Source organism: Sarcophilus harrisii, chromosome 2 (assembly GCF_902635505.1).
Source record: "Sarcophilus harrisii chromosome 2, mSarHar1.11, whole genome shotgun sequence".
Classification (NCBI taxonomy): Eukaryota; Metazoa; Chordata; class Mammalia; order Dasyuromorphia; family Dasyuridae; genus Sarcophilus; species Sarcophilus harrisii.
The window spans coordinates 20,933,632-20,959,691 of NC_045427.1; the positions used below are offsets into that span (position 1 = coordinate 20,933,632).

Sequence of the window (26,060 nt, forward strand, 5' to 3'; positions counted from 1 at the left end):
GCCGGCCCAGTTCCCTGGCAGAGATACCGTACCTGAGGAGGGAAAGAACAAAGCAAGGCCCTTTCAGAGAAAGGGTTGGCAAACCCAGAAACTTCCTCCTCCCCCCCCCCAACCTCCCCTTCCTCCTCTTCCCTTCCTCTTCCAGGAATCCTCCCCAGATTGATCCTGAGGCAAGACCAGGCTCCCTTTCTCCATCGTGTCCCCTCTCAGGCAGCCATGGGACTCCCCCCCCCCCACTCCCTCCCCTGCCTGCAGCCCCAGCATACACCCCTCTCCTTGGGCTGTAGGTGGCGCAAACACTAAGCCACAGGATCCTGGTCCCACAGCTGGGACTTCAGAAACCCCCGAGTCTTCCCTTACAGAAGAGACCAGGGGGTCCCCCCGCCAGGCCCTGGCTCTAAAGCTGGAAGAGACCCCAAGTCCCACCCTGGTGTTTTACAGAAGAATCTGGGGGCTCAAGGGGGAGGCTCCCTGACCTTACAGCCATGCTCTGGCCACTGCCCCTTGTGCCTCCCAAGCTCCCCTCTGTCTGATAAATGACTTTTCTCCATCCATCCGTCCGTATGTCTGCTCGGTCCCAGGCTGGCATAGGGGAGGGTGCTCCGCTCCCCCACCTCCTGTTTCTTTATCTAGAAGACCCCAAGGTCCAACTCTAGACCCACCCACACGGGCTGGCAGTCTCGGGGGCCGCCCTCCCTATCTGGCCCCCTTCCGTGCTGAGGGGTCCCCGCCACTGATTTGGCCTCTCCCCAGTCCCGGGGCTGAGTTCCGAGTCCTGGCTCCCTCCTCCTCCTGCCTTCTGGAGGGCAGGGCCCATCGCCTGTTTCTCCTGGCCCTGAGCACGCGCTGCGGGCAGCTCTTGGCAAACGGTCATAGGACGGGGGTCATGGGGCTGGGTCTCCTGGGGAGCAGGGTCAGGGGCGGAGCCGCGGGGTCACACTCCCCGAGGTCCCACCCTCGGTCTGGGGGCGTCTCTAGGACAGAGAATTTGGAGAACTCTGACCGCGCCCGGCTTCTGACCCTGGGGACAAAGGAACCGAGCGAGCGCCGCTAAGGCCGAGGAGCCACGGGCAAGAGACCGAAGGGCAAGGGTGGCTGAACCACGGCCGCCCAAGGGAGGCAGGGATGCTGGGAGAGAAAAGGCAACTTTGGGACAGGAGTAACTGGTGAAGAAGCTGGCACTGGGGCAGAGGGTGGGCTTATGGACAACAACTGAGAATAAAGGACTGTGGCAGAGTGATGGGGGTGGGCGCCCAGTGAGACTCGGGAAACATATCCCTGCTGGGAGTCCGGGGCTTTAACTCGAGCAAGGAGCAGGAGGGGGCAGGGCCTGCGGCATGAGGCTCTGGACACACCACAGACGCAGGGAGGAACGGCGGGAACAACGGCCACTGATTCAAAGGCAGGAGTCACTGAGGAAGAGGCGGCGGCAAGAACCGGAGGCCTGCAGGAGAAGAGGGCCCTGGACCCTGGGGATGGGTGGGTGTGGGGGGAGGAGAAAATGGATTTAAAAGGAAAAGGAGAGTGAATTGCAGCCGCCCGGGCCCAGGGTTGGGAAATGGGGTCGGAGTCAGAGGGAGATAGCCACACTGGGGTTGCCACCACATGGTGGTTACGGCAACGGTCCCGGGGGCAAACCAGCCCCAGTCAGAAAGGGAGGGTGCCCCGCCAACCAGCAGTGGACTGGGGCCCAACCTCTTGACCCACCAAATTTCCCCTCTGTTTCAGAGTGGTTAGAATTGGGAACAGGAAGGAAGGGAGGGAGGGAAGAAGGGAGAGAGGAAGGGAGGGAGGGAGGAAGGAGGGAGGGGAGGAGGGGGAGGAGGAAGGAGGAAGGGGGAGGAAAAGGAGGAAGGAGGAAGGAGGGAGGGGAGGAAGGGGAGGAAGGAAGGAAGGAAGGGAAAGAAGAAGAGAGGAAGGGAGGGGGGGGAGGGAGGAGGGAGGAGGGAGGAAGGAAGGAAGGAAGGAAGGAAGGAAGGAAGGAAGGAAGGAAGGAAGGAAGGAAGGAAGGAAGGAAGGAAGGGAAAAAGGAAGGGGGAGGGAGGAAAAAAAAGGAAGGAAGGAAGGAAAAAAAAGGAAAGAAAAAGGGAGGGAGGGAGGAAACAAACAAATGAAGCGAAGGCAGGAAAAATCAGGGTTTTTTTGAGAAAAAAGTACCTGGGCCTCCCAGAAAAAACAATTCCCAGAAGGGGGGTGGGGGGGGTTTACAGGAACCAGCCTGAGGAAAGCTCAGGTTGTTGGGGGGCAGATTCACCTTTAACTCCCCAAATTTTACAAACGAAGGCCCAGGGCCCCGTTTGGGAACTTCACGGGTCAAAGGGTCCGGGCCGGGCCATCTGGAGGGGAGCTCCAGGAAACCGTCCCCCCCCGGGGCTGGGCCACAACCTGACCCTCCCCCACCTAGACTGAACCAATCTGCCACAGCCGGACGCCAGCCCTCCCCCGCTGCTCGGGGAAAAGGGGCCCCCTAAAGGGCCCATCAGGGGTTCCGGGTGCTTCCTGACCCGTCTGTCACAGGGGAGACCTCCAGGAATCTTCCAGTCTCTCCTGAGCAACGTCTGAGAAGCGCCCCCTGCCCCAAGGGCAGCCCCCGTTCCGTCGCCCCCTCCCCCCGCCCCCTCCCTTCCCCATAAAGTGCCAGGACAGGGCAGCTAGCAGATCACACCCAATAAAAAGCCCTAATCATTCCCAGTCTGCCTCCCAAAGCACCGGGGAGGGGAGGCGGGATCCCCAGCCCAGGGCCTGCCGGGTGGGGAGACCCAAAGCCTTCCTTCCTCTTCCAACTGGAGAATTCTGGGGCTTAAACCCTCCCCTCCCACCCACCCCGCCCCCAAAGGATGAGGGGATAACAAAGGGGAGAGAGCCAAGGGAAAGGGGGAGGGATGCAAGATTCCCCCCTTCCCCCCATCCCCCTCATCCTCTCCCCCCCACCTCACCTTCAGGACTCCATCACGATTTCTCTTATGATAAAAAAGGACAATTTCCCAAAGAAAACGCCATCCTCCCATCCCCCTCTTTCTGCGGATTAACCGCCTGGGTGACAAAGAACTAATTACACGCTGAGCTCTCCCTCCTCCCAGCGCCCTCGGAATTCAGACTCATTAGGCCATTAACCTGAGCCAGACGGAATAAAGGGGAGACGGGAGGGGGGTCACAGACTACAACTCCTAGGAAGGTCAGAGAGAACCAGTCTGGCTTTCCACATGGAGAACCCCAGAATTCCCTAAATCGCCCTGGTGTTTTTGTTTACTTGTGTGCAAGTCATTAAAACATCAGAGACTTTCCAGAAAAACCAAATTCCTTTCAACCAGCCGGTCCTAGGGCTGCATCAGAAAAGCCACTTAAGGAGGAGGGCGGGGAGGGGGGACCCCCGAAACCTGGAGCCACCGACGGGTGGGGGGATTTCCTTCCTGCTTCCCAGAACCGCAAAAGGGTAACAATGAATGAGATAAAACGGCCAAAGTCTGCAAAGCCCCGCACCCATGTGGACACACATATTATGGACCTGGATACACAGAGGGGATAGACAGACCCACGGACGGAGGGATGGATGGATGGATATACAATCAGACAGACAGGCAGGCAGGCAGATAGACAGTCAGATAGATGGACACAGACGGACAGACATAGATAGATGGATGGATAGATGGATGGACGGATAGATAAATAGCTAATAGCTAGACAGACAGATAGATGGATAAATAGCTAGACAGACAGACAGATGGATAGATGGATGGATGGATAGACAGATAGATAGATGATAGACAGACAGACGGATGGACAGATATATAGATGGATGGGCAGACAGATATATAGATGGACGGACAGATGGATGGATAGACAGACAGATAGACAGATAGATGGATGTATAGATAGATAAACAGCTAGACAGACAGATAGATGGATAAATAGCTAGACAGACATTCAGATGGATGGATGGACAGACAGATATATAGATGGACGGGCAGATGGATGGGACAGACAGACAGACAGATAGATGGATGTATAGATAGATAAACAGATAGACAGACAGATAGATGGATAAATAGCTAGACAGACATTCAGATGAATGGATGGACAGACAGATATATAGATGGACGGGCAGATGGATGGGACAGACAGACAGATAGATGGATGTATAGATAGATAAACAGATAGACAGACAGATAGATAGATGGATAATTGGATGGATGGATAGATTAATAGCTAGACAGCTAGATAAATGGATGGATGGATGGACAGACAGACAGACAGATAGATGGCTGGCTGGCTGGCTGGATGGATGGATAGATAGATAGACGGACAGGCAGATGGATGGATAGATAAATAAATAGCTAGACAGACAGACAGATAGATAGATAGTCTTTAATTTAATTCTCACAACCCTGGTGGGGACTATTCTTTACCCAGAAAGCCCCATGGATGATATTGATTCGCTGAAGTCCGTAGGATCACAAAGAGTAGGACATGACTGAACAATAACAATTATTATCCCCACTTTACAAATAAGGAACCTGGAGTTCAAAATGAAAAGTTGAGAGATTTGTCTTGGGGTCATACTAAGAAGTCTGAGGCAGAATTTGAACTTGGGTCTTCTCCACTCTATCCCCTTAACAACTGGTCTCTGCAGAAAATGGTGGTCTGATTCCCAAACTGGGTAAAAATAGCTGTTTGGAAAGCAATGACTGATGGTTTAAAACCAAAATCCTATGACCCAAGAGCTTCAGGAAAGGTTAGGGTCCCAGCCAGAGAGGTACCTGGGAATTCTGAGACTGCTCTCAGGGAGGGGAGGGTCCCACTGGAGCAAGCTGATCAGAGGGGAGGCCCGAAGCAGGGGCCTCTGACCGCCACACCCATGGGACGGTGCCCAGGACCAAGAGCTTCTGATGGAGCATCCAACAAGAAATTAATTTCTCAACACCCAGCCTGCTCTGCGGGTGACTCACTCACTAGCCACAAAGCGGGGAGCCGGGTGAGGGGAGGGGGCTGGGGGCTCTGATGTGCTCCTTCCTGGAGAGGGTTTCTCTCACTCGGTTTCTATGTTCCCAGAGACCCTTGATACACACACCATCTAGTGGCAAAAGCCGCTGGCTACAGGTGCAACACATTGGAAATCAGAGAAACACTGTGGGAGGATGGCCTCCAAGGCATCCTTGTTGACACTGTCCTTGGTCCCAGAAAAGGGCGGCCGTTCTGGCCACCCCCGCAGTGTCGGGCCCTGCAGCTCCCCGAAGCTCCCTGATCTCTCTTAAATGGTCCCAGACCGTCTCCCCAGGGAGATCATCGTCAAGGACTGATCAGGCAAGGGAGGTTAGAGATCACAGTTTTCTATCAGGAAAGCACAGCCAAGGTCATGCTAGTCCGATTCCCCCCATTTCACAGATGAGGAAACTAAGGGCTCCGGCAAAGGGAATGAGTGACTTGCTCAATAGCAAGCACCAGAGACGGAATTTTGGCCCCAGGTCTTCCAGCAGCCCTTCCTTCCCTCCTTCCACAGCCCTTGGCCCAGTGCCTGGCACACAGTAGGTGCTAATAAATGTTTACTGACATCCAGCTAGATGGGATTTTGTGAAACTCCCCAGACTAGTGGGGAAAGGGCCCGAGAGCTCACTGGGAGCCAGTTTCCCTAGCAGGCAGGGTCACAGAACTAGCAAGTCCCACCCAGCACCTCGGACCCAGAACCTCAGACCCAGAACCCCAGACCCGGTACCATGGGAGGAGAAGAGGAAGAAGGGAGTGAGGGAACTGCCTGAGAGGAGGAGGAGGGACTCACCTTCTATTTCTCCTCCAGATGCGGATATTTTCGACATACACAGGTAAGTGGTGCCCACGATGTCATTGTGTGTCAGACGGTCCCTAGAACGAGGTCCCAGAAAGATCTTTAGCTCCAGGGAAGGGGGGTCCCCACCTGGCCCCTTTCCAGACTACGCAAATGTAAATGTTAGTGGGATTTGAAATGGGGTTTTTCTGGGTCATCACCTCGACCCTGCCATTTGGGGGAAGGAGGAAACTGAGGCAAGAAGAGCCCGAGATCCTTGCCTTGCTCTTCCTTTGTGCATTCCTGTGATTGCAGGGCACCCAGTAGGCACTTGATAAATGTCTGTTGATTGATTGATTGATTTCAAGGGCTGGAAAAGGCAAGTTAAAGGACTTGTGGTTGCTCCTAGAGGGCTAAAGAACCAGGGAAGTTTGAGCAACTGAGTGACATTGAGGGGGCTCTGCCTTCCTCCCTTCAAACCCTAAATTCTGTGGATCACAAATGCCTCACCTCCAACACATGGAGCCCCCGAGGCACTGACTGATCCCTGCTCTATTCGGAGAACAAAGCATCCCTTGGTGTGTCTTGCTTCTCTTCCTGTCTCTGTCTCTGTCTGTCTGTCTCTCTCTTTCTATCTCCCTCTGTCTCTTTCTCTGTCTCTGTCTCCCCGTCTCTTCCTGAGAGAGAGCAAGGTCTCAGTCAGGCGGCCCTGGGTTCAGGCCCAGCCTCAGACAATCCCCAGCTGTGTGACTCCGGGCCAGTCATGGACCTCCGTGGACTTCAGGGTCTTTGACTAAGGTGCCCACCTCATATGATTGTTATAAACGCTCATCGGGGAGCCCGGCACATAGTAGGTGCTCACTAAATGTTCCTCTGTCCCTCCCAGCTCAGGCCCTGCCTCAGTGTCTCCCTGCGCCCTCCCCCCCCCCACACTTTCCGGGCTGACACTTTCCCGGGAGGTAATTAAGGGTTTGGGTTTTCAAGCGCTTCCAAGTCCGGGCTCCATGGAGGGGAGTAGGCCGGCGAGGAACGAGTCCTGCCCCGGCCTGAGCGCGGCTTTCCCCGAGCCGGTTCCCAGGACAGCTCAGCAGACTCGCTGCCCCCTCCCCCCTCCCCCAAAGTATTTGGGAGCCCGGCTTCTCCCGCCCCACCGGGGGCTCGCGGCCCGACCAACCACCGACTCCCGGGGCCTTCGGGAGAGCCGGATTCTGGCTCGGACGGGGCCGGGAGGAGGGAACGGAGAAAGAAAACCAAGAAGCTGGAAAATGACCCCTGGAAGCCAGCGTGTTTCCAGGAGCCGGGTCACCCCGAGTTTATCTGAGTGTGCTGGGAAGAGAGCGCCCTGCGGCTTTGGGAGGGGAGCTCGGGAGGCGCTGGCGCTGGCCAAGGCTGAGGGCTGGGGGCTGGAAAATGCCAGAGATCTCAAAATAGATCCCCAGGAAAAATGGCTCCCAGGCCTGCCCCGAACCCACGTGCGGCCGGTCTGCCCATGCTAAACACCACTCCAGTTGCCACCTTACTACACCTCACCTCATAAACTCACACCACGACCATCATCACCATGGACCCTCTATCACTCATCACCCCATCACCACGGATCCATCACACTCCACCACACCTCCCTATCCTCATCACCACTTCCACAACGGACCCACTCAAATCCAGTCCTCTAATCACTCACTCACACGGAAGGACCCTCCCCACCACGGGACCACCTCCATACCACCACTCACCAATCCCCACTCCATACATTACCATCTCTCCCATACACCCAGCCACATAACTCACACACACCCTCATAACATCCACTCCCCAACACCACCTAATCACCACCCACACACTGTGCCACACATATGTGCACACAATGTCACATCCGGCATGCACAGTGAGGACACCACAAGGACACCCCCCAGCCGGCCGGGCTCGGGGTCCCCACGCCCACGCCCACGCCCAGGTGGACACGCAGAAGCCCCAGTGGTTCACACTCTCCCAGGAGGCCCATACTCGGCGCCCCCGCGCTCACCGCCTGCTGCCTGACAAGCGTCTCCAGCCCCGGAGCCCGGCTGCTCCAAACCACTTCCCAGCGGCACATACCGGCGGCCAGGCCCCAGAACCCCCCACCGCTGCCCCCCCCCCTCTCATTTGGGTTTTCCCTTCAGACTCCCACAGGCTGTTTTCTTTATCCCTGAGAACCTGGCCCCGTGGCAGCGGCTCTGTGGTGAGCTGGAGGCTGTTTTTCCTTCCTCCCCACTCCATCCTCCACAATGGGAGCCCCCGTGACCCAAGCCCAGGAAGACCAGGGAGTCCCCACGGACAAGGCTATTCAGGGACACAGGGCTCCCCGCTCTCCACCTGGGGGGTTGGGGCGCAACCCAAGCCCAGACCTCAAGACGTCCCCTCCGGTCCAAGGGGAATTCTTGTGATTCCTGAAACTCCGCTGGGAAGATGCCTTTCCCAGCTGCAGAGCCTTTGTAGCCCGGCCAGCCTCTCCGCTGTCCCCCTACCCACGACATTCCATCCCCGACCCACAGGCCCCTGCGAGCCCCACCCGGGCCCCCTGCCCCCCACTCCCTCACCGGCTCACACAGTCCTGACTGTGCTTTCTCCACCTGGGTGGGGGGAGGGCTTGTTCTATCTCTGTGGGCCCGGTCCGGAACAAAGGCTAACAGAACCAACCCTGCGGCCCGCCCCATACAGGGCTTCCCGGCTCTGCGGTCCCATCCTGCCCAACTGTCCGGCCCAGTTCTGACAAGGGACGCTTCAGCCCTGGCCCACGCACCCTCCCAGCCCGGCCAGTCCCACCTCCCCTCCTTCCCCCGCCACGCACCCCTCTCTCATTCCAGCCAGAGAGAGATATTTATACAGTGCCTTGGGATGGAGCTCAGCATCTCTGCCCTCCGGCCCTTCCTCTCTGCCAGCCCAGACCCTGCCGCTTCCCAGGCCCAGATGCCGCCCCCCACGGCCCCCAGGAGGGCCTCCCGGCCACTCCCGCCCACCGCCGCGGCCCAGTTCTCATACAGCCCCTGGGTTCCCTGCAGCGGACAACTGTCCGAGCCGGAGCCCTCGACACCATCAGGCTCATCTGTCTCTGACCCAGAACCTCGTCAATAATATCTGTCCGGGGGCAGCTCTGGTGGGCAGAGCGCCAGCCCCAAAGTCAGGAGGACACGGTTTCAAATCTAGCCTCAGACCTTAACACTTCCCTGTATGTGACCCTGAGCCAGTCACTGAACCCCGACTGCCTCAGCCAAAAATAATAATAATAATATCTCTGACCAGTGGTCGTGTAGCCTTGGTGCGTAAGCTACTCAGTCTGTAAAGAACACGCCTGGGCCCGGGTGGGCGTGAGATAAGAGCTTTTCATCCAGAACTGGGCTTCGGGCTCCCAAGGGAAGGGAGGGACCGTCATCCGGGCGGGGCCGGACTTGGAACCGAGAAGACTCGGATTCAAATCGATCAATCAGCAAACATTCACAAGGCGTGTATGGGGGGGCGAAGCTGTGTCCAGACACAGAGGTGGGGCTGCTGCTGCCCTCAAGGAGCCCCAGCCAAGGCAGGCAAACGCAACCTCCCCGAGTGCGATAAATAAAAACGAGCACAAGGCAGCCCGGGGGGCGGAGGGGGCTGCTGGATGGAAGAGGGGGCTCTGGGAGGGCTCGGGGACAAGGCGGCAGCCGAGTTTTAAAGGAAACTAGCAGGAGAAAGTCCATCCCAGGAATAAGAGGGACCATTCGAAGGCCTGAGCCGGGCTCACTAGGATCCCAGGAAGGGACCTCGGGGGCTCGGATTCAACCTCCTCATTTTACACATGAGGAGACTGAGAAGCAGAGGAGGCCCAAGTGGGATCTGAAGCCGGGCTCTTCCCACTGTCCCACACTTCCTCGCTTGCCATGGGCAAGGCCCCTCGTCCCTCTTTAATTTCCTCATCTGTAAAATGGGCATATGACACCTGCAGTACCTATTTCACAGGACTGTAGAGGGTCACACGGGAAAATGGTGTATCCTGTAAGCTTTAAAAGGCCCTGTGTAAATATCCCTTGTCAAGATGCGGAAGGAGATACATTTTTGGATACAATGTGGAAACTGGTTTTGCTTTGCGAGGCATGTTTTTAACAAGGGGTGTGTTTTTTTTTTCCCTTTTTCTTTTACATTGAGGTGGATAAGAGGGAGAGAAAATACATGCTTATTAATTTAAACAAAAGTAAAATGAAAAATAAAAGAGTAAAAGAAATTTTACTTTAAACAAAGTAAAATGAAAAACAAGTGAGCAATTGTCAGCACCTGGCATGGCGCCTGGCATACAGTAGGTGTTTAATAAATACTCGAATTGAATTGAGCAGATGTTAAAAGATACTTTTATTACTAAAATTATTAGTAGTTTTACAGAGACAGAGCACTCACCAGTCCATGACCCGAATCCTCATCTTGTCACACATTGAGGGAAACTGAGGAAAGGGAAGATAAGACTTGAGTGAAAGGGGTCTCCTGGGAAAGGAACCCCCAGAAGGACCGTGGAGCATCCCGAGGGCCCTTGGCTAAGGGAAGAGCCGATGATCTTGACCTCCCGGGCTGATCTGAACGGGGTGAGGGCAGTGGATCGGCCCAGGGATTCAGGCAGGGAGAAAGATGGGGAGGGTGGAGAAGGGGGAGAGCAAGCAGGGTCTCCTCCTCCTTCCCAGGACCCCCTTCCCCAAACCCCCTCACCATGGCCGGCAGCGTGATGTTTTGGTTCCACTGAGGGTAAGCCGTCTTCTCCAAAATTTTACTGCAGAGCTGGGAAGACAAAAGGCAACGGAACGGTCACGGGATCAGAATCGTGAGACTCTGAGCTTCTCCGTCTCCCGGCAGCACCATCCGGCCGCCCGCCAGCCCTCAAGGCCCAGCTAAAATCCCAATTCTCCAAAAGGCTGCTGGATCCCTCTGGTTTTTCCTCCCAAAGTGATCAGGAATTAAGTTAATTAAGTTTATAGAATTAATTACTGTGCCCAAGATCAGGCGGAGGCTGGATTTGAACTCAGGTCCTCCTGATTCCATGTGTTATTGTGCATTTGGCCACCAGCTGGCGCCAGTTCCTCTCGTTGTGGAGCCTTCCCTGGCCTGATCATCTCCCAATCATGGCCTCAAAGGCCTGTTGGTAACCGGTTGTTTTCCGGAGGCTGAAAGCCCCTCCCAGGGTGCCCGAAAGCCCCTCCCAGGGCGCCCAAAAGCCTCCCAGGGCACCCAAAAGCCCCTCCCAGGGCGCCCGAAAGCCCCTGCCAGGGCGCCCAAAAGCCTCCCAGGGCGCCGGTCCTTTGCCTTTCTCTGTATCCCAGCCCTGGGCCCGGTGCCTGCTGGGTATCACCGGGAGCCAGGTTGTGACTCCAAAGCCGGGCCCCCCCCCCTTGCCCCCGGAAGGTCGCGCCTGTGACCTTGGGACCCATTAGGGGTCTCTCCCCTCCCGGGCCAAGGTTTCTCTGGGTCCTTCTGAGGAGGCCCCAGCCTGCCCCAGGCTGGCCGTCTCCCACAGTCCCAGAGCACGGGGCTCAGAGACGGGCCCTGAGGAAGAACCTCCAACAAGTGGCCATCCAGCCTCCGCCCGAGACCTCCGAGGGGCAGAAACCGCTGCTCCTGCCAGGAGCACTCCACAGTGGGCAGCTCTCCTGGCTGCACTCGCCGCCTCCGTCCCCGGACCCAGCGTCCATCCTTGGCCCCGGGGACCAGTCTCTCTTCCACAGGGCCCTTCATCCAGAAGCCCCCCCCCAGTCTTCTCTTCTCCAGGACCACCCCCTCCCACACTCTGGGCACCGAGCCTTGCCCAGGCCTCCCTGGGCCCTGAACCACGCTTGGCACCCCTCCCCCCTGCCTGGACGGCATTTTGGAGCCCTGGATTATGGGGATGAGGGGACAAGGGGCCAGCCCAGTACCTCACGTGGCCTCCAACTCCTGCCCACAGACCACCCTGGACCAGCCTGGCCTCTCCCGGACTATCCTGGCCTCCCCCGGACTAGCCCAGCCTCTCCGGGACGGGCCTGGCTCTCTCTGCTCAGCCAGGCAGCTCAGCCTCGGGCCTGTTCCTTAGACAGCAGCACCACAGTGTGTGCACATGGGGAACTGCCGGGGAGAGCCAGCCGAGGCCCCAGGCTGGGTCAGGCCAGACAGGGCTGAGCATCCCCGGGGGGGCCTGGGCCAAAGATTGGGAGGCCCCGGCCCCACACGTAGACCCAGGCTGTAGCTCTGAGAAAGGGGCGTCCCTTGGGCACACCCGCTCACCCACCACAAACACACGGCGCAGAGACACAGGCAATGCCCACTGTGCTGATGGGCGCATTGAGGAGCCCTGGGCACCCAGATGTCCCACACACACATGCAGACAAGGAAAGCACCAGAAAAGTGGACCCCCCACAGGACACAGATGGGGAGGGCGCCAGCCTGCAGCTCTGGAGAGCATGTGGCCAAAGCCCCTTCCCCAGATCCCCGGAGCTCACACATGGGGGTACAGCTGATTGGCCAAGGAGTCGGGCCCGGGGAGATGGGTGGGAGCCCAGGGCCAGAGGAAAGGGGAAGGGGCTGAGGTTCTGCCAGGAAGCCCTGGCTGCCCCCCTCCTCTGGAGAGGGAAAGCCTGGCCCCCAGCCCCCGGCTCCCCACAGATGAGCTTCCTGCAATAACATGTTGGCAGCCCCGGCGTCTACAGAAAGCCACATTACAGGGGCGGATGCTGCCCCCGCCCAGGCCTCCGTGCCCACGCCCTGGCCCCCGCCTCCCTCCCCAGACACGAGTGGCAGGCAAAGATCCAAGGGGCCACATGGGAGGCACTGGAAGCTGTGACCAGACCCAGCCTTCCTGGCCCAGGTGAGGCCACCGGGACCGAGCCGCCCCAAGTCACCCAGCCAGCAAGCCCCCCTCCCCGCCCCCTCCCAAGGCCTTCCTTCCACAGCACCGACCCCTCCCCCAGCCCCTGGAGGGGCTCAGGGGCTGCCGCTCGGGGGCTCGGCCCAGAGTCACCAAGGCCCGAGCCTGAATCCCCTCTCCGGCGGCTTTGTGGCTCTGCTCTGGCTCAGTTTCCTCATTGGAAAAGCGGGACCAGGGCTGTTGGGAGCCTCGGAGGAAGGCGCCGCTATGTCACAGGCCAGTCCAAAGTGCAGGATTCACCTCAATAAAAATTAGTGAGAAATGGAGGCAGCGAAATTCGGGGTGCAAAGAAGCCCAGGGAGCCGTTGGGGAGAGAGCAGGAGAGCGGCCTAGAGATGGTCTGGGACCATCAGGGACTTGCCACGTGGCTCTGGGGGGCAGCCTTGGAGCCGGGGACCAGGATTCAGGAAGCTCCTGCCTCCAACCAGTGTGATCTGGGACAAGTCCCCACCACTTAGCCCCAGACAGCTCAGGCAGACCCTTGTAGAGCTTTATGAACCCATTGCCTTGAGGCTCAATTTCCTTTCCTGGAAAAAGCCTCCAAGTCCCTTTCTAGCTTTATGAGGATGTATTTAATCACTTCGGCCTCAGTTTCTCCATCTGGACAAATCCTCAGCACTTAGCCCCAGCCAGCTCAGTCAGACCCTTATCGAGCTTCACGAGCCCATTGCCTTGAGCCTCAGTCTCATGTCTCTGAAAAAAACCTCCCATCCTCTGATGTTTCTAATCCTGGGCCCAGGTCCAGCCAAGATGGCTGGACTTAGCTCATGTAACCCCCCGCCCCCAAAGGAAATCTTCACCATCGAGAAGCCAGCGTTTCTTCAGCCCTTTAAGGCGAGCAAAGCAGTTAACGGGGCCCTTACTGGATTCCCATAAGCCTGAGGTAAGTGCTCTTAGTGTCCCATTTAATAGATGGGAAGCTAGTGGCTTGTCCAGGGTCACAGAGCTAAGGACGCAAAGCAGGATTTGAGCTGAAGTTTCCCTGTTACCCAGCCCCTCAGACCCGCCCACTGACCCACCGGCCTCCCACCTCCCACCTGGCTGGCTCTGTCCAGCCTGTCCTCCCTGCCTCGAATCCTCTCCGGCATCACGGCTGTCTCTCTACATGGCGGTCAGCCTCAGCGTGAGGGCTCTTGGCAAAGCTCTCTAATGGTGTAACTGAGCTGGCATCCCTAACCCCTGTCCCCTGCTCCATCAGAGAGAGAGGGGGGAGGAAGGGAGAGAGAAAAGGAGGGGGGGGAGAGGGAGAGAGAAAGAGAGAAAGAGAGAGAGAGGGGGGGGGAGGAAAGAAGGAGGGAAGAAGGGAAGGAGAGAGAGACAGACAGAAACAGACAGACAGAGAGACACAGAGAGGCAGAAACAGATAGAAACAGAAAGAGATAAAGACAGAGACAAAGACAAAGAGAGACACAGAGAAAGAGAGAGACAGAGAAAGAGAGATAAAGGGAGAGAAAGAGAAATAGAGAGGGAGGCAGACCAAGACAGAGAGACAGAGACAGAGACAGAACCAGAGAGACAGAGAAAGAACTTCTGTTGTATTTATTCATGTGTAAAAATATTATCCTCCTTCCCCTTTCCCTCAATGACTTCTGAGCTCCCTCAGGACAAGAAAAGTCAGGCCTCTGTCTGGCTGTCCCAGCACCTCAAGGACTCCTGATGAATGTTGATTGAGTTGATGACTTTGTCTGTGTCTCTCTCTGTGTCTCTGTGTCTCTGTCTGTCTGCCCCCACCCCCACCCCCCTCCAGCACATCCCACAAGGTAAAGAGAGCAGGAACAGCAAACTCAGGCCATAACCCAGAGAAGGTGAGCCCGGGCGCCCGCTCCCACACCCGGCGCCTCCTTACCATCCTGCCCGCAAAGCTGACTTCCACGAAGGGGTCGACCAGGTTCTTCTTGTTGCTTTCAAAGCCAAAGATCTGCTTCACGCTGTCCATCACCGCATCATCCACTGAGGGGGAAGAGAAGGCCGGGATCAGGGGGGACGGCCCCTCCCCTGACCCTCCATCCCGTAGAGCTTGGCCCTTCCTCACCTCCCAGCCCCGGGGCTTCCCTCATCAAATCCAGAGAAATGGGAGTCTCTACCCTATCTTCATCTCAGTCATGTTGCTGCGCTGTCACTTTAGGGTGGGAGCAGAGGGAAGATGCATAAATACGCTCACAGGGTCCCACCCGGGCACCATTTTGAGATGGGTTTTTAAAAAATGAATGAATGAATGGGAAATGAACAAATGAATGGATGGATGAGTGAATGAATAAATGAAAGACTGGATGGATAAAGGAAGGAATAAATCACAGAATGGATGGGGGAACGGATGAAAGAGTGAATGGCCGGATGGCCTAGTTATCATCACAGTCATGTTGCTGTGCTGTGACTCTAGGGTGGGAGCGGGGGGAAGACACATAAATACGCACACGGGGTCCCACTCGGGCACCATTTTGAGATGGATTAAAAAAACGAATGATGGATGAATAAATGGATGGGAAAATGAACAAATGAGTGGATGGATGAGTGAATGAATGTGAATGTGAAAATGAATAAATGAAAGATTGGATGAATGAATGAAGGAATAAATCATAGAATGGATGGGTGAATGGATGAAAGAATGAATAATTGAAAGAATGGATGGGTAAATGGATGGATGAACAAGTGAATGAAGCAAAGGCTAAGCAATTACTTTGTGCCAAGAGACAGTTGGGGCTGTGGATGATTAACCTTGAAACCAGGAAACCTGAGTTTAAGAACTGCCTCACTCATTGGCTGTGGGACCCTGGACAAGTCACAGCCCCTTGGGAGGAAGTTTTCTCCCCTGGGCGTTCCCTACTTCACCAACGATCTCCAGGTTCGGTCGCCATTCCCATCCTAAGGGAGGCCGGTGTAAAGTGGGGCAGAGCTGGGCCACCCCAGATGCTTGCTGTGAGTGAGGGGCACTCACGCCCCCGTGGGAGACTCTGGCTCGTGGCTCAGTCCCCTCCCCCTGCTCCCCCGCACCCTGGGCAGCCATGGAAGCGGCCGCTGCTTCCCAAGGAAGCAGCCAGATGCCGCAGCCGCCAGCCTGGTTGTTCCAGCTTTGAGCAGGTCGGGTGGCTCCTAGTGGAGCGATTGTATCCCCAGGGGAAGCAGGCTCTGCGAAAGGGGCTGAAAACTAGGGAGCTGATGGGGCACCTCTGCCTGCCGGTGACCCCTGAGAGCTACGGGGATGCCAGAGCACCCAAACCACCCGGTACCTGTCCCTGTGACTCCTAACAGTAATAACAACAAGAATAACAAGAAGAGGACTGGAGCTCGTCATAGGGAACTCCCCAGTGAGGAAACTCCTTCCACAGCACAGATAGCCACTTTCTCTGCAGCTCAGAGTCTCAGAGACTGGCCTATAGCACATGAAGGTTAAGGGACTTGTCTAGAGTCTCAGTCAAGAAGTGCCAAAGGCAGTGCTAGGAAGACTTCCGTCTTTCTAGTTTTGAAATGGAAATAAAACACCCTTCCTTTTCCTACTGACCATAATCAGGACAGAAACTCTCCCTTAAACAATGGACTTTATGAATAGACAGATAAATTTTCTGCTAAAGAAATCCAGCCAAGCGCCCAGGGGACCCCCCACGGCCAGGCCACTTCCCCCCAAACTGGCCACGATCTCACAGGCCTTCATAAAGAAACAGCCCCTGCCAGGAGCTGCCCAAGAGGTAACAGTCACAGGCTCGGACTCCAGGGACTCTTGGGTTCATTGGTCACCCAAGCCCGGTTCCCGGGACTCACTCTGGGGCAGATCCTCAGCCCGGAAGACCTTCAGGCAAAAATGAGCCCCACGCAGGGCCACGCTGGTGGGACGCAGCAGGTTTCCCTCGATGTCCTCCTTGTCTTCTGCGGCCTCTTTCCTTTCCAACTGAGGAGCCAAGCAAACAGCAGAGCAGACCCAGATTAGCGGCGGGGTTAGGCAGGGGGGGCGAGTTTGAACATTGCTGGCCAGTTCTCTATTTTGTTTTTTGTTCAAGAATACCAAGGCCGAGAGTGCCAGCCTGGGGGGCAAAGGGTCTCCCTTCTGGTCCTACCGTTAATTGGCTGTGAGACGACACAAGTCACTCACTCTGGATCTGGTTCTGGACCTGTCCGTCATAGACCATAATCTCTGCCCTGCTCACTTCCCAGGGGCTACGGGGAAGGTTAAATGATTGGACATCTATGGGGGGGAGGGGTTAAAGCCATCTTTAGTCTAGACAGGTAGAGAGATCTGTATAATAATAATAATAATAATAATAATAATAATAATAATAATAATAACTTGTGATTTTAAAATCCTTTAAAGTTAAAAATTAGATAAACAGAGAGATGGACAAATACACCGACAGAGAAAAAGATAGATAGGTAGGTAGGCAGACAGACAGATAGTAGATAGACAGACAGATAAAGATGTAGGTGATAGATAGGAGAGACAGACACACACATAGACAGAAACACAGATAGATAGACAGACACATAGACAGGCAGAAAGAAAGATGGACAAATACATGCATAAATAGATAGACAGGTAGAAAGACAGATAGATAGACAGGCAGACGGACAGAGATGGATGAGGGATGGATGGATGGACAGATAGAAAGAGGGATAAAGGGACAGATGGATGGATAGATGGACAAACAGACAAAAAGAATGAATAGACTCTCAACACCCCCCCCCTCCAGGAGGTCAGGCGGTGTATTGTTGAAGAGACCGAGCACACGCAGTAAGTATGGGGGCCAGATCTGACCTCAGGGTCTTCCAGCACTCTCCCCCTCCAGAGCCGCCCAGCTGCCTCCTTTGAGGAGGCAAACAAGGGAATGGGGAGTTGTTCAGGGGCACCTCCCCTGGGGGGTACCCCCAAGCAGTCTGGCTGTCCCAGAGACCCGGTTTGCTCAGGTGGGCCCGGAAGGTAAACCCAGTCTGGGAGCAGAGGGCGGCAGCTCCCTCCCAGGCTGGGTAATGTGTCCTCCCTGGGCATAGGCTGGGAGCCAGAGCCCCCAGGTTTTCACTCCATGCTCCCAAAGCCTAGCTGTGTGACCTAGGGGATGCCGCCCAGGACTCGGGAGGGCAGTGGGGCTGTGGCTCCCAGGCAGGACCAGGCTACAAACAAGAAGGCCCTTGACCAACACGCCCGAGAAGGCTGGTACTCACGGGGGCTTCATCTCCCGGGCCCAGCACAAAAAGGCTGACTTTTAGGTAGCCTTTGGCCCCTGCTGAGAAGTCATCAGGGTCGGAAAGCAGCAGCCACTTCCTGAGATAGGCGTGTCCTACAAAAGAGGGCGCCCGTTAGTGATGACCCCTCTTCTCCTCAGGTATGGGGGCCTCAGAGTCATGGCCGCCCCCTGAGCTTGAACCCCAGGCCTGGCTGAGGCTCAGAGGAGGGAGAGCAGCAGGCCCCTGTGGGACAGGTGAGACAGGCCCCTGACACAGGGCAGGCTCTGGCTGCGGGCAGGAGGTCCCAGAGAGGAAAACCCTGGGTCTCCGGCGAGCGCCCTCCTTAAGGCTTGAGGGAGGTGAAGGGGGACCCCCCAAAGGAGAGTCCCAGGCTGGAGAGGATTGGGAAGGGAGTTCCCCACTGATCACTGAGGGGCACTTGGAGCACGGGGGACCCTCCCTGCTCTGTGACAGCAGCAATAGGGAGGGGGACCCCAACACTGCTTAAACTGCACTTAGGGGCCCCCACCAGAACCGGGATTCTAGATGGAGGAGTCCGGCCTGGGAAGACTCCGGGGCAGCCATTTCTGTGCTTAATCAGTGGATGGCTTCTCTCCCTTATTAGTCTAACTCTGAATCCCAAGACAAAGCCTTCTACACTGAATTTGGGCCTGGCGAATGCTCAGTGGAGATCTGAAATGCGGGTCCCAAAGTTTTCCCAGAATCCCCATTTGGGAAAAACCCCCTTAACTCACTGGGTTCTGCGTAAACGGATCCAATGTCCATCTGGAAATCAAAAGAAGAAGAAATGGATGATTAACTCCTCCCCCCAACCCGGGTATAAGAGCAAAGGGCGAGGGGTCTCTGAGGTTCCAAGGCCGAAATATAACTAAAATTCCATTTTTTAAAATGGCGGAGGAAAAGCCCATTTTGTACAGCAGAGTTTTCCAGGGAAATGGAAGTTAGTGTGCATTGGCCTTGAGAATTTTATTGACAAAAACAAAATAATAGATAATATTTATATAACACTTTGCTGTTCACAAAGGACAAATGTATGCATATATAATACATGTACATGTATGTTGTATATACATGTGTGTAATGCCCATGTGCACTGCATGTCTCATGTGTGTTATGCATATACCATATTACATCTACCTTGTACATGTGTCGTGTGTGTGATATTGCACATATATGACACATACATGTGTACACCAGTGTCTGTCCTTCTGAAACCAAGATCCGCCTGATTCCACGGCTGGCCCTCGGACCACTTGGCCACCCCCACCCACCCCCATTTTATAGATGAACTAAGGTTGGGAGTGAAATGATTTGTTAATAATGACATAAATGAGAACTATCTGATGGGGGAGTCATGCCCAGCTCCTCCTGACCTTAGTTTTATCTGTAGAATGGGGACGTAATGTTAAATGGTCCTTCCCTCTCCGGACCTCTGAGCTTATGGGTCCGCGTCCAGTACTGTGGCCATGAGGGCAGGCGTGGGGCCGGAGAATTTGTTTTTTTTTTTTTTTTTTTAATAGCCTTTTATTTACAGGATATATACATGGGTAACTTTACAGCATTAACAATTGCCAAACCTCTTGTTCCAATTTTTCACCTCTTACCCCCCCCCCTCCCCTAGATGGCAGGATGACCAGTAGATGTTAAATATATTAAAATATAAATTAGATACACAATAAGTATACCTGACCAAAACGTTATTTTGCTGTAGAAAAAGAATCAGACTCTGAAATATTGTACAATTAGCTTGTGAAGGAAATCAAAAATGCATGTGTGCATAAATATAGGGATTGGGAATTCAATGTAATGGTTTTTAGTCATCTCCCAGAGTTCTTTTTCTGGGCATAGCTATTTCAGTTCATTCCTGCTCCATTAGAAATGATTTGGTTGATCTCGTTGCTGAGGATGGCCTGGTCCATCAGAACTGGTCATCATATAGTATTGTTGTTGAAGTATATAATGATCTCCTGGTCCTGCTCATTTCACTCAGCATCAGTTCGTGTAAGTCTCTCCAGGCCTTTCTGAAATCATCCTGTTGGTCATTTCTTACAGAACAGTAATATTCCATAATATTCATATACCACAATTTATTCAGCCATTCTCCAACTGATGGGCATCCATTCAGTTTCCAGTTTCTGGCCACTACAAAAAGGGCTGCCACAAACATTCGTGCACATACAGGTCCCTTTCCCTTCTTTATAATCTCTTTGGGATATAGGCCCAGTAGTAACACTGCTGGATCAAAGGGTATGCACAGTTTGATAACTTTTTGAGCATAGATCCAAATTCATTTCCAAAATGGTTGGATCTGTTCATAACTACCAACAATGCATCAATGTCCAGTTTTCCCACATCCCTCCAACAATCATCATTATTTTTCCTGTCATCTTAGCCAATCTGACAGGTGTGTAGTGGTATCTTAGAGTTGTCTTTAATTTGCATTTCTGATTAATAATGACTTGAGCATCTTTTCATATGACTAGAAATAGTTTCAATTTCTTCATCTGAGAATTGTCTACATATCCTTTGACCATTTTTCAATTGAGAATGGCTTGATTTTATAAATTAGAGTTAATTTCTTATATTTTGGAAATGAGGCCTTTATCAGAACTTGACTGTAAAATATTTTCCCAGTTTATTGCTTCCCTTCTAATCTTGTCTGCATTAGTTTTGTTTGTACAAAAACTTTTCAGTTTGGTATAATCGAAATTTTCTATTTTGTGATCAGTAATGATCTCTAGTTCTGCTTTGGTCATAAAGACCTTCCCCTTCCACAGGTCTGAGAGGTAAACTATCCTATGTTCCTCTAATTTATTAATAATTTCATTCTTTATGCCTAGGTCATGAACCCATTTTGACCTTATCTTGGTGTACGGCGTTAAGTATGGATCAATGCCTAGTTTCTGCCATATTAGTTTCCAATTTTCCCAGCAATTTTTATCAAACAGTAAGTTCTTATCCCAAAAGCTGGGATCTTTGGGTTTGTCAAAGACTAGGTTGCTATATTTGTTGACTGTTTTATCCTTGAACTCTAATCTATTCCACTGATCAATAATCTATTCCTTAGCAATACTAAATAGTTTTGGTAATTGCTGTTTATAATATAATTTTAGATCTGTACAGTGCTACCATCATTTGATTTTTTTTCTTAATTCCTTGAAATTCTTGACCTTGTTTTTCCATATGAACTTTGTTGTTATTTTTTCTAGGTCATTAAAATAGTTTTTTGGGAGTCTGACTGGTATAGCGCTAAATAAATAGATTAGTTTAGGTAATATTGTCATCTTTATTATATTTGCTCGCCCCATTCAAGAGCATTTAATATTTTTCCAATTGGTTAGATCAGACTTAATTTGTGTGAAAAGTGGTCTGTAATTTTGCTCATAAAGTTTCTGATTTTCCTTTGGCAGACAGATTCCTAAGTATTTTATATTATCAGTAGTTACTTTAAATGGAATTTCTCTTTGTAACTCTGACTGTTGGATTTTGTTAGTGATATATAAGAATGCTGATGACTTATGTGGGTTTATTTTATAACCAGCAACTTTGCTAAAGTTGTGGATTATTTCTAATAACTTTTTAGCAGAATCTCTGGGGTTCTCTAAGTATACCATCATGTCATCGGCAAAGAGTGATAATTGGTTTCCTCATTGCCTATTCTTATTCCTTTAATCTTTTTCTCAGCTCTTATTGCTATAGCTAGTGTTTCTAATACAATATTAAATAGTAACGGTGATAGTGGGCAACCTTGTTTCACTCTAGATCTTATTGGGAATGGTTGCAGTTTGTCTTCATTACATATGATGCTTACTGATGGTTTTAAATAGATGCTGCTGATTATTTTAAGGAAAAGTCCATTTATTCCTATACTCTCAAGTGTTTTTAATAGGAATGGATGTTGGATTTTATCAAATGCTTTTTCTGCATCTATTGAGATAATCATATGGTTTTTGTTAATTTGGTTATTAACATGGCCAATTATATTGATAGTTTTCCTAATATTGAACCAGAACTGCATTCCTGGTATAAATCCTACTTGATCATAGTGTATTATCTTGGAGATGATTTTCTGTAGTCTTTTTGCTAATATCTTATTTAAGATTTTAGCATCAATATTCATTAGGGAGATTGGTCTATAATTTTCTTTCTCTGTTTTCAGCCTACCTGGTTTAGGTATCAGTACCATGTCTGTGTCATAGAAGGAATTTGGTAGGACTCCTTCATTCCCTATTTTATCAAATAATTTATATAGCATTGGGGCCAATTGTTCTTTAAATGTTTGGTAAAATTCACATGTAAATCCATCGGGTCCTGGGGATTTTTTCTTAGGGAGTTGTTTAATTGCCTTTTCTTTTTATTTCTTTTAATTTCTTTTTCTGAAATGGGACTATTCAACCAATTTACTTCCTCCTCTGTTAGTCTGGGAAGTCTATATTTTTGGAGGTAGTCATCCATTTCACTTAGGTTATCAAATTTATTGGCATAAAGTTGAGCAAAATAACTCCTTATTATTTCTCTAATTTCCTCTTCATTGGTGGAAAGTTTGTTTTTTTAATGCTCTCATAACTGGGTTTCACTATAAGTGCTTCCCTTTCTAATCTTAACTGTTTTATTTGATATTTCCAAAAACATAATTCTGAGAAGGGCTCCCCAGGCTTCACCAGGCTTCCTGAGGGGTCCAGAACCCCCTCAAAAACTGTTTAGAATCCTGCATTATGGCATGTTGCCTCCTATAAAGTAAAAGAATATTTTATTTAACCTGTTAATGAGATTAAAATCTTCCACCTCTTTATTGATGAATTAGAAGACATAAAGACTCCTTTTTGGGGGGGAGGGGGGTGCTAAGGCAATTGGGGTTAAGTGACTTGCCTGTTAAGTGTCTGAGGCCAGATTTGAACTTGGGTCCTCCTGACTTCACGGCTGGTGCTCTATCCACTGCACCGGTGCAGTGCACTGCACTTAGTTACCCTAAGACTCCTTTTTTTAAAAAAAATGGCCTAACCACACAGGGGAACAGTAGAGAAAGAGCCGGTCTTGCCGTCTAAAAAGACCTGAGTTAAACTCTCACCTCTGACATCCCCTCATTTTGTGACATAATCACTGAGCATCTTTAACACTCTATATTGCAGAGAAGGTGCTGGATGCTAAGGACCTCAGTGGGAGAGCCCTCCACCAATGGAAGCTCAGGCCCCTTCTGAAACAAATAGGATCCAGCCTCCGACTCTCCGTTTTCTAAATTCCCATTCGTGGCCTCCATTACACACTCAATGATCCACACGAGCATTACTCACTTTGGGTTTTATCCAGGACATGCTCTCAGTCCCAGGACAGTCCCCCCTTCCTCTGCTGTACTTTACACCCCCCACAAGCACATACTGAGCCCCCCGTGTCCCCGGCCGTGCTGCAGCAGCTCCGACCAGCTCACGAGAGCCTCGGAGATCAGTCAGTGCCACCGATCAGGGTCTGATTTGTCATTTAGTCGTTTGTCTGGGCTTGAGAAAGTGATGAAGAAAATCTGAGAATCAGGTAAAGTTTAAAGCTGTGCTGGGAGTTACTAAATACTTACCAGCACAACCTTGCCCAGCCTTAGATTCAGGGAATCCAGTTGTGTGTGTATGTGCGTGTGAGTGAGTGTGAGTGTGTGAATGTGTGTGAGTGAGTGTGAGTGTGTGTAGTGCGAGCATAACACATTTGCACACACATGTGTGGCCTAGATTACATTACAAAGCCCAAGAAAAATGATCTGTGGGTTACCCCTCCCCACAGTGCGTGATTGAGAGATAGTGATAAGCACAGACGATAATTACCCGAAACTCCCCAATAAGAGCGTCTGTTCTGAGCGAACGGGAATCCACGACCTGGAGGAGGGAAAAGTCCAACACTTAAAAGCGGCTGCTGCCCTGACTCGCATGAATGAAGTGGGTATTTTGAGTTCAAATATAAGACTCCACATTTATCCCTATAACATTTCCGAGGCTTTGAGATCTTCTGGGACCCCTCCCCTAAAAGATTAAATGTTCTTCCCAGGCTTATGTCATCTGCAAATGTCACACCTCTGCCCACCCCAGCCCAGAGTGCCTTTATCTTAATCCTGAACAAAAATGGTCAGTGGTCTTCAGGGTTATTTTAAGCACATTCAAGCAATAACTCTGCCTATTTCTCTTTTTCTGCTTCTCTCCTCCTCCTCCTCCTCCTCCTCCTCCTCCTCCTCCTTCTTCTTCTTCTTCTTCTTTCTCTCTCTCTCTCTCTCTCTCTCTCTCTCTCTCTCTCTCTCTCTCTCTCTTTCTCCCTCCCCTCCTCTCTTCCCTCTCTCCCCCTTCCTCTACTTACCGTAATAAAGATGGGTTCATCAAACAGCTCCAATGGAGAATCAAAGACATTGAAGAAAAGAGTCTGCCAAAACAAGGAAGAATAGATCACTATTCACAGACAAGCCAACAGTGGGTTGCAGGGTCACAGAGTAGGGACAGGAGGCCCGAGGCAGCCACTGGCCAAGGGGCGGCCTCTGGGTGATGAGGCTTTTGATGATCTTATTTTTGTTTTTATCATTTCGGCCACAACAGTTCTTGCCGTCTCGGGTAGTGTCATGGAAAGTGTCCTTAAGACGTGCTAAAATTCAGTTATGAAGGAGCTCAGGTTCAAAGTCAAGGCTAAGACTCCTCATCAGAAATGACCTCAGCTCTGGAGAGACAGTCTCAGCATATAAATACAAACAGCAAAGGGGAAGTCTCTCCCATCTCCACCATGAGAGAAGACCCCCTGGGTCGCTTACCTCATCAAAGACCGGGCTGTTGCCTTTGCGGATTCTTGTTCTCTTGGTCTGCCCAGCGGCCGTGACCTTGACCACCGGCCGGATGTTGACCCCGGGTAATTGGCGTCCCTCTACCACTTGGACCCTGATCTGCAAGCAGAGGGAGAGGTCAGAGGGAGCCAGAGAGACAGCCCAAGATGGGCAGGGGGAAACAGGAAGAAAGTAAAGACATTCCCTGAGACAAAACACTTTAAGAACCTACAGTGCCCTGGAGTGCGGATCACAACATAACATTCTCACTCTTTTTGTTGTTATTCGCTTGCATTTTGTTTTCTTACTCATTTTCTTTTCTTTTTGATTTGACTTTTCTCATGCAGCATGAAAATTGTATAAATATGTTTACCACATATATCAGATTTAACATATATTTTAGCATGTCTAACATATATTGGATTGTTTGCCATCTATGGAGAAGAAAATCTGAAACACAAGGCTCTGCAAGAGTCAGTGTTTAAAAAAATTATTCATTCATATGTTTTGAAAACAAAAAGCTTTAATAAAAAATAATTTAAAAGAAAAAATAAAACGATCCCCCAAAGGATGAATGATCCCAAAGGTCACTAGAAGAAGAGTTATGAATAAAATAACTAACAACATACCCCTTTCTCCAAGATCACTGATATTTCTGAAACTTAGTGGTTCTGTACAAGTGATGAGACCAAGCTATCTATAAGACCCGAGCCTAAGGGAATCTTATAATCTAAAACAGACAGGGAAAGAATATTGATCAAGCTTTTGGCCTTTGGCCTTCTGTCATTATGCCCATGGTTGTGAAAACACAAGTGGGCCTTAAGTCTTTAGCAAGAGTAGTCCCAGAGACATTAATATGGTACTATTACTTCCATGAAAGTGAACATTAAATGCAATATTCCCCAGCAGGAAGTTGGGGTTAGAAATATTAAAAATCAAGAAAACTATATATCTCAACAACAGCTTAGTTTCTAAAGTGTGGAAAGAAACAAAACGTTGGCAACTGTTTTAATGTCTGGCAATGTTTACACGTTTTATCAATAATAATTGTTTTTTAAGTACAAATTATTAAATAACCCAGATCTTTTTCTCACAGGACTTTTGCAAACCTTGTGACTATATTGGGTCTCTCTCCCTCAGCTAGTCAGGGAATCGTAGAATAGAAAGAAATTTGAAAATCAAGTGTTACCATCCCTCTCTTCCCTGCTCCACTCCAAGTCAGAGAAGAGGAAATGGAAATAGAGGCCTTGCCCGGTAAGAAAGGAGAGTTTTTTGTTTTTTTGCCATTTTGGAGAGGAGGGATTTTAGTTAATAATAGTATTGGGTCCCTTTAAAATATTTGGGTTTTGGGTATAGTAACTTGCTGAAAAACAGCACACATCTGTGAATGGGTGGATTTATCGGGAAGGAGGGAGAGAATGAGATTGGATATATAAACAGATAGAATGGTAGATATGAAT

At 51.4% G+C, this 26,060-nt stretch overlaps 1 protein-coding gene across 1 annotated transcript in view; it reads right to left on the minus strand.

Moving 5' to 3' along the window:
• The window catches only part of DYSF (dysferlin), a 211,045-nt gene that overhangs the window by 102,058 nt on the left and 82,927 nt on the right, over positions 1-26,060 (minus strand). Inside the window, 10 exon segments of the mRNA XM_031949204.1 lie at positions 5,774-5,856; positions 10,160-10,203; positions 10,463-10,531; positions 14,494-14,597; positions 16,404-16,530; positions 17,796-17,911; positions 18,554-18,584; positions 23,627-23,677; positions 24,150-24,212; positions 24,592-24,720. Coding sequence (XP_031805064.1) covers positions 5,774-5,856; positions 10,160-10,203; positions 10,463-10,531; positions 14,494-14,597; positions 16,404-16,530; positions 17,796-17,911; positions 18,554-18,584; positions 23,627-23,677; positions 24,150-24,212; positions 24,592-24,720 — 817 coding nt within the window.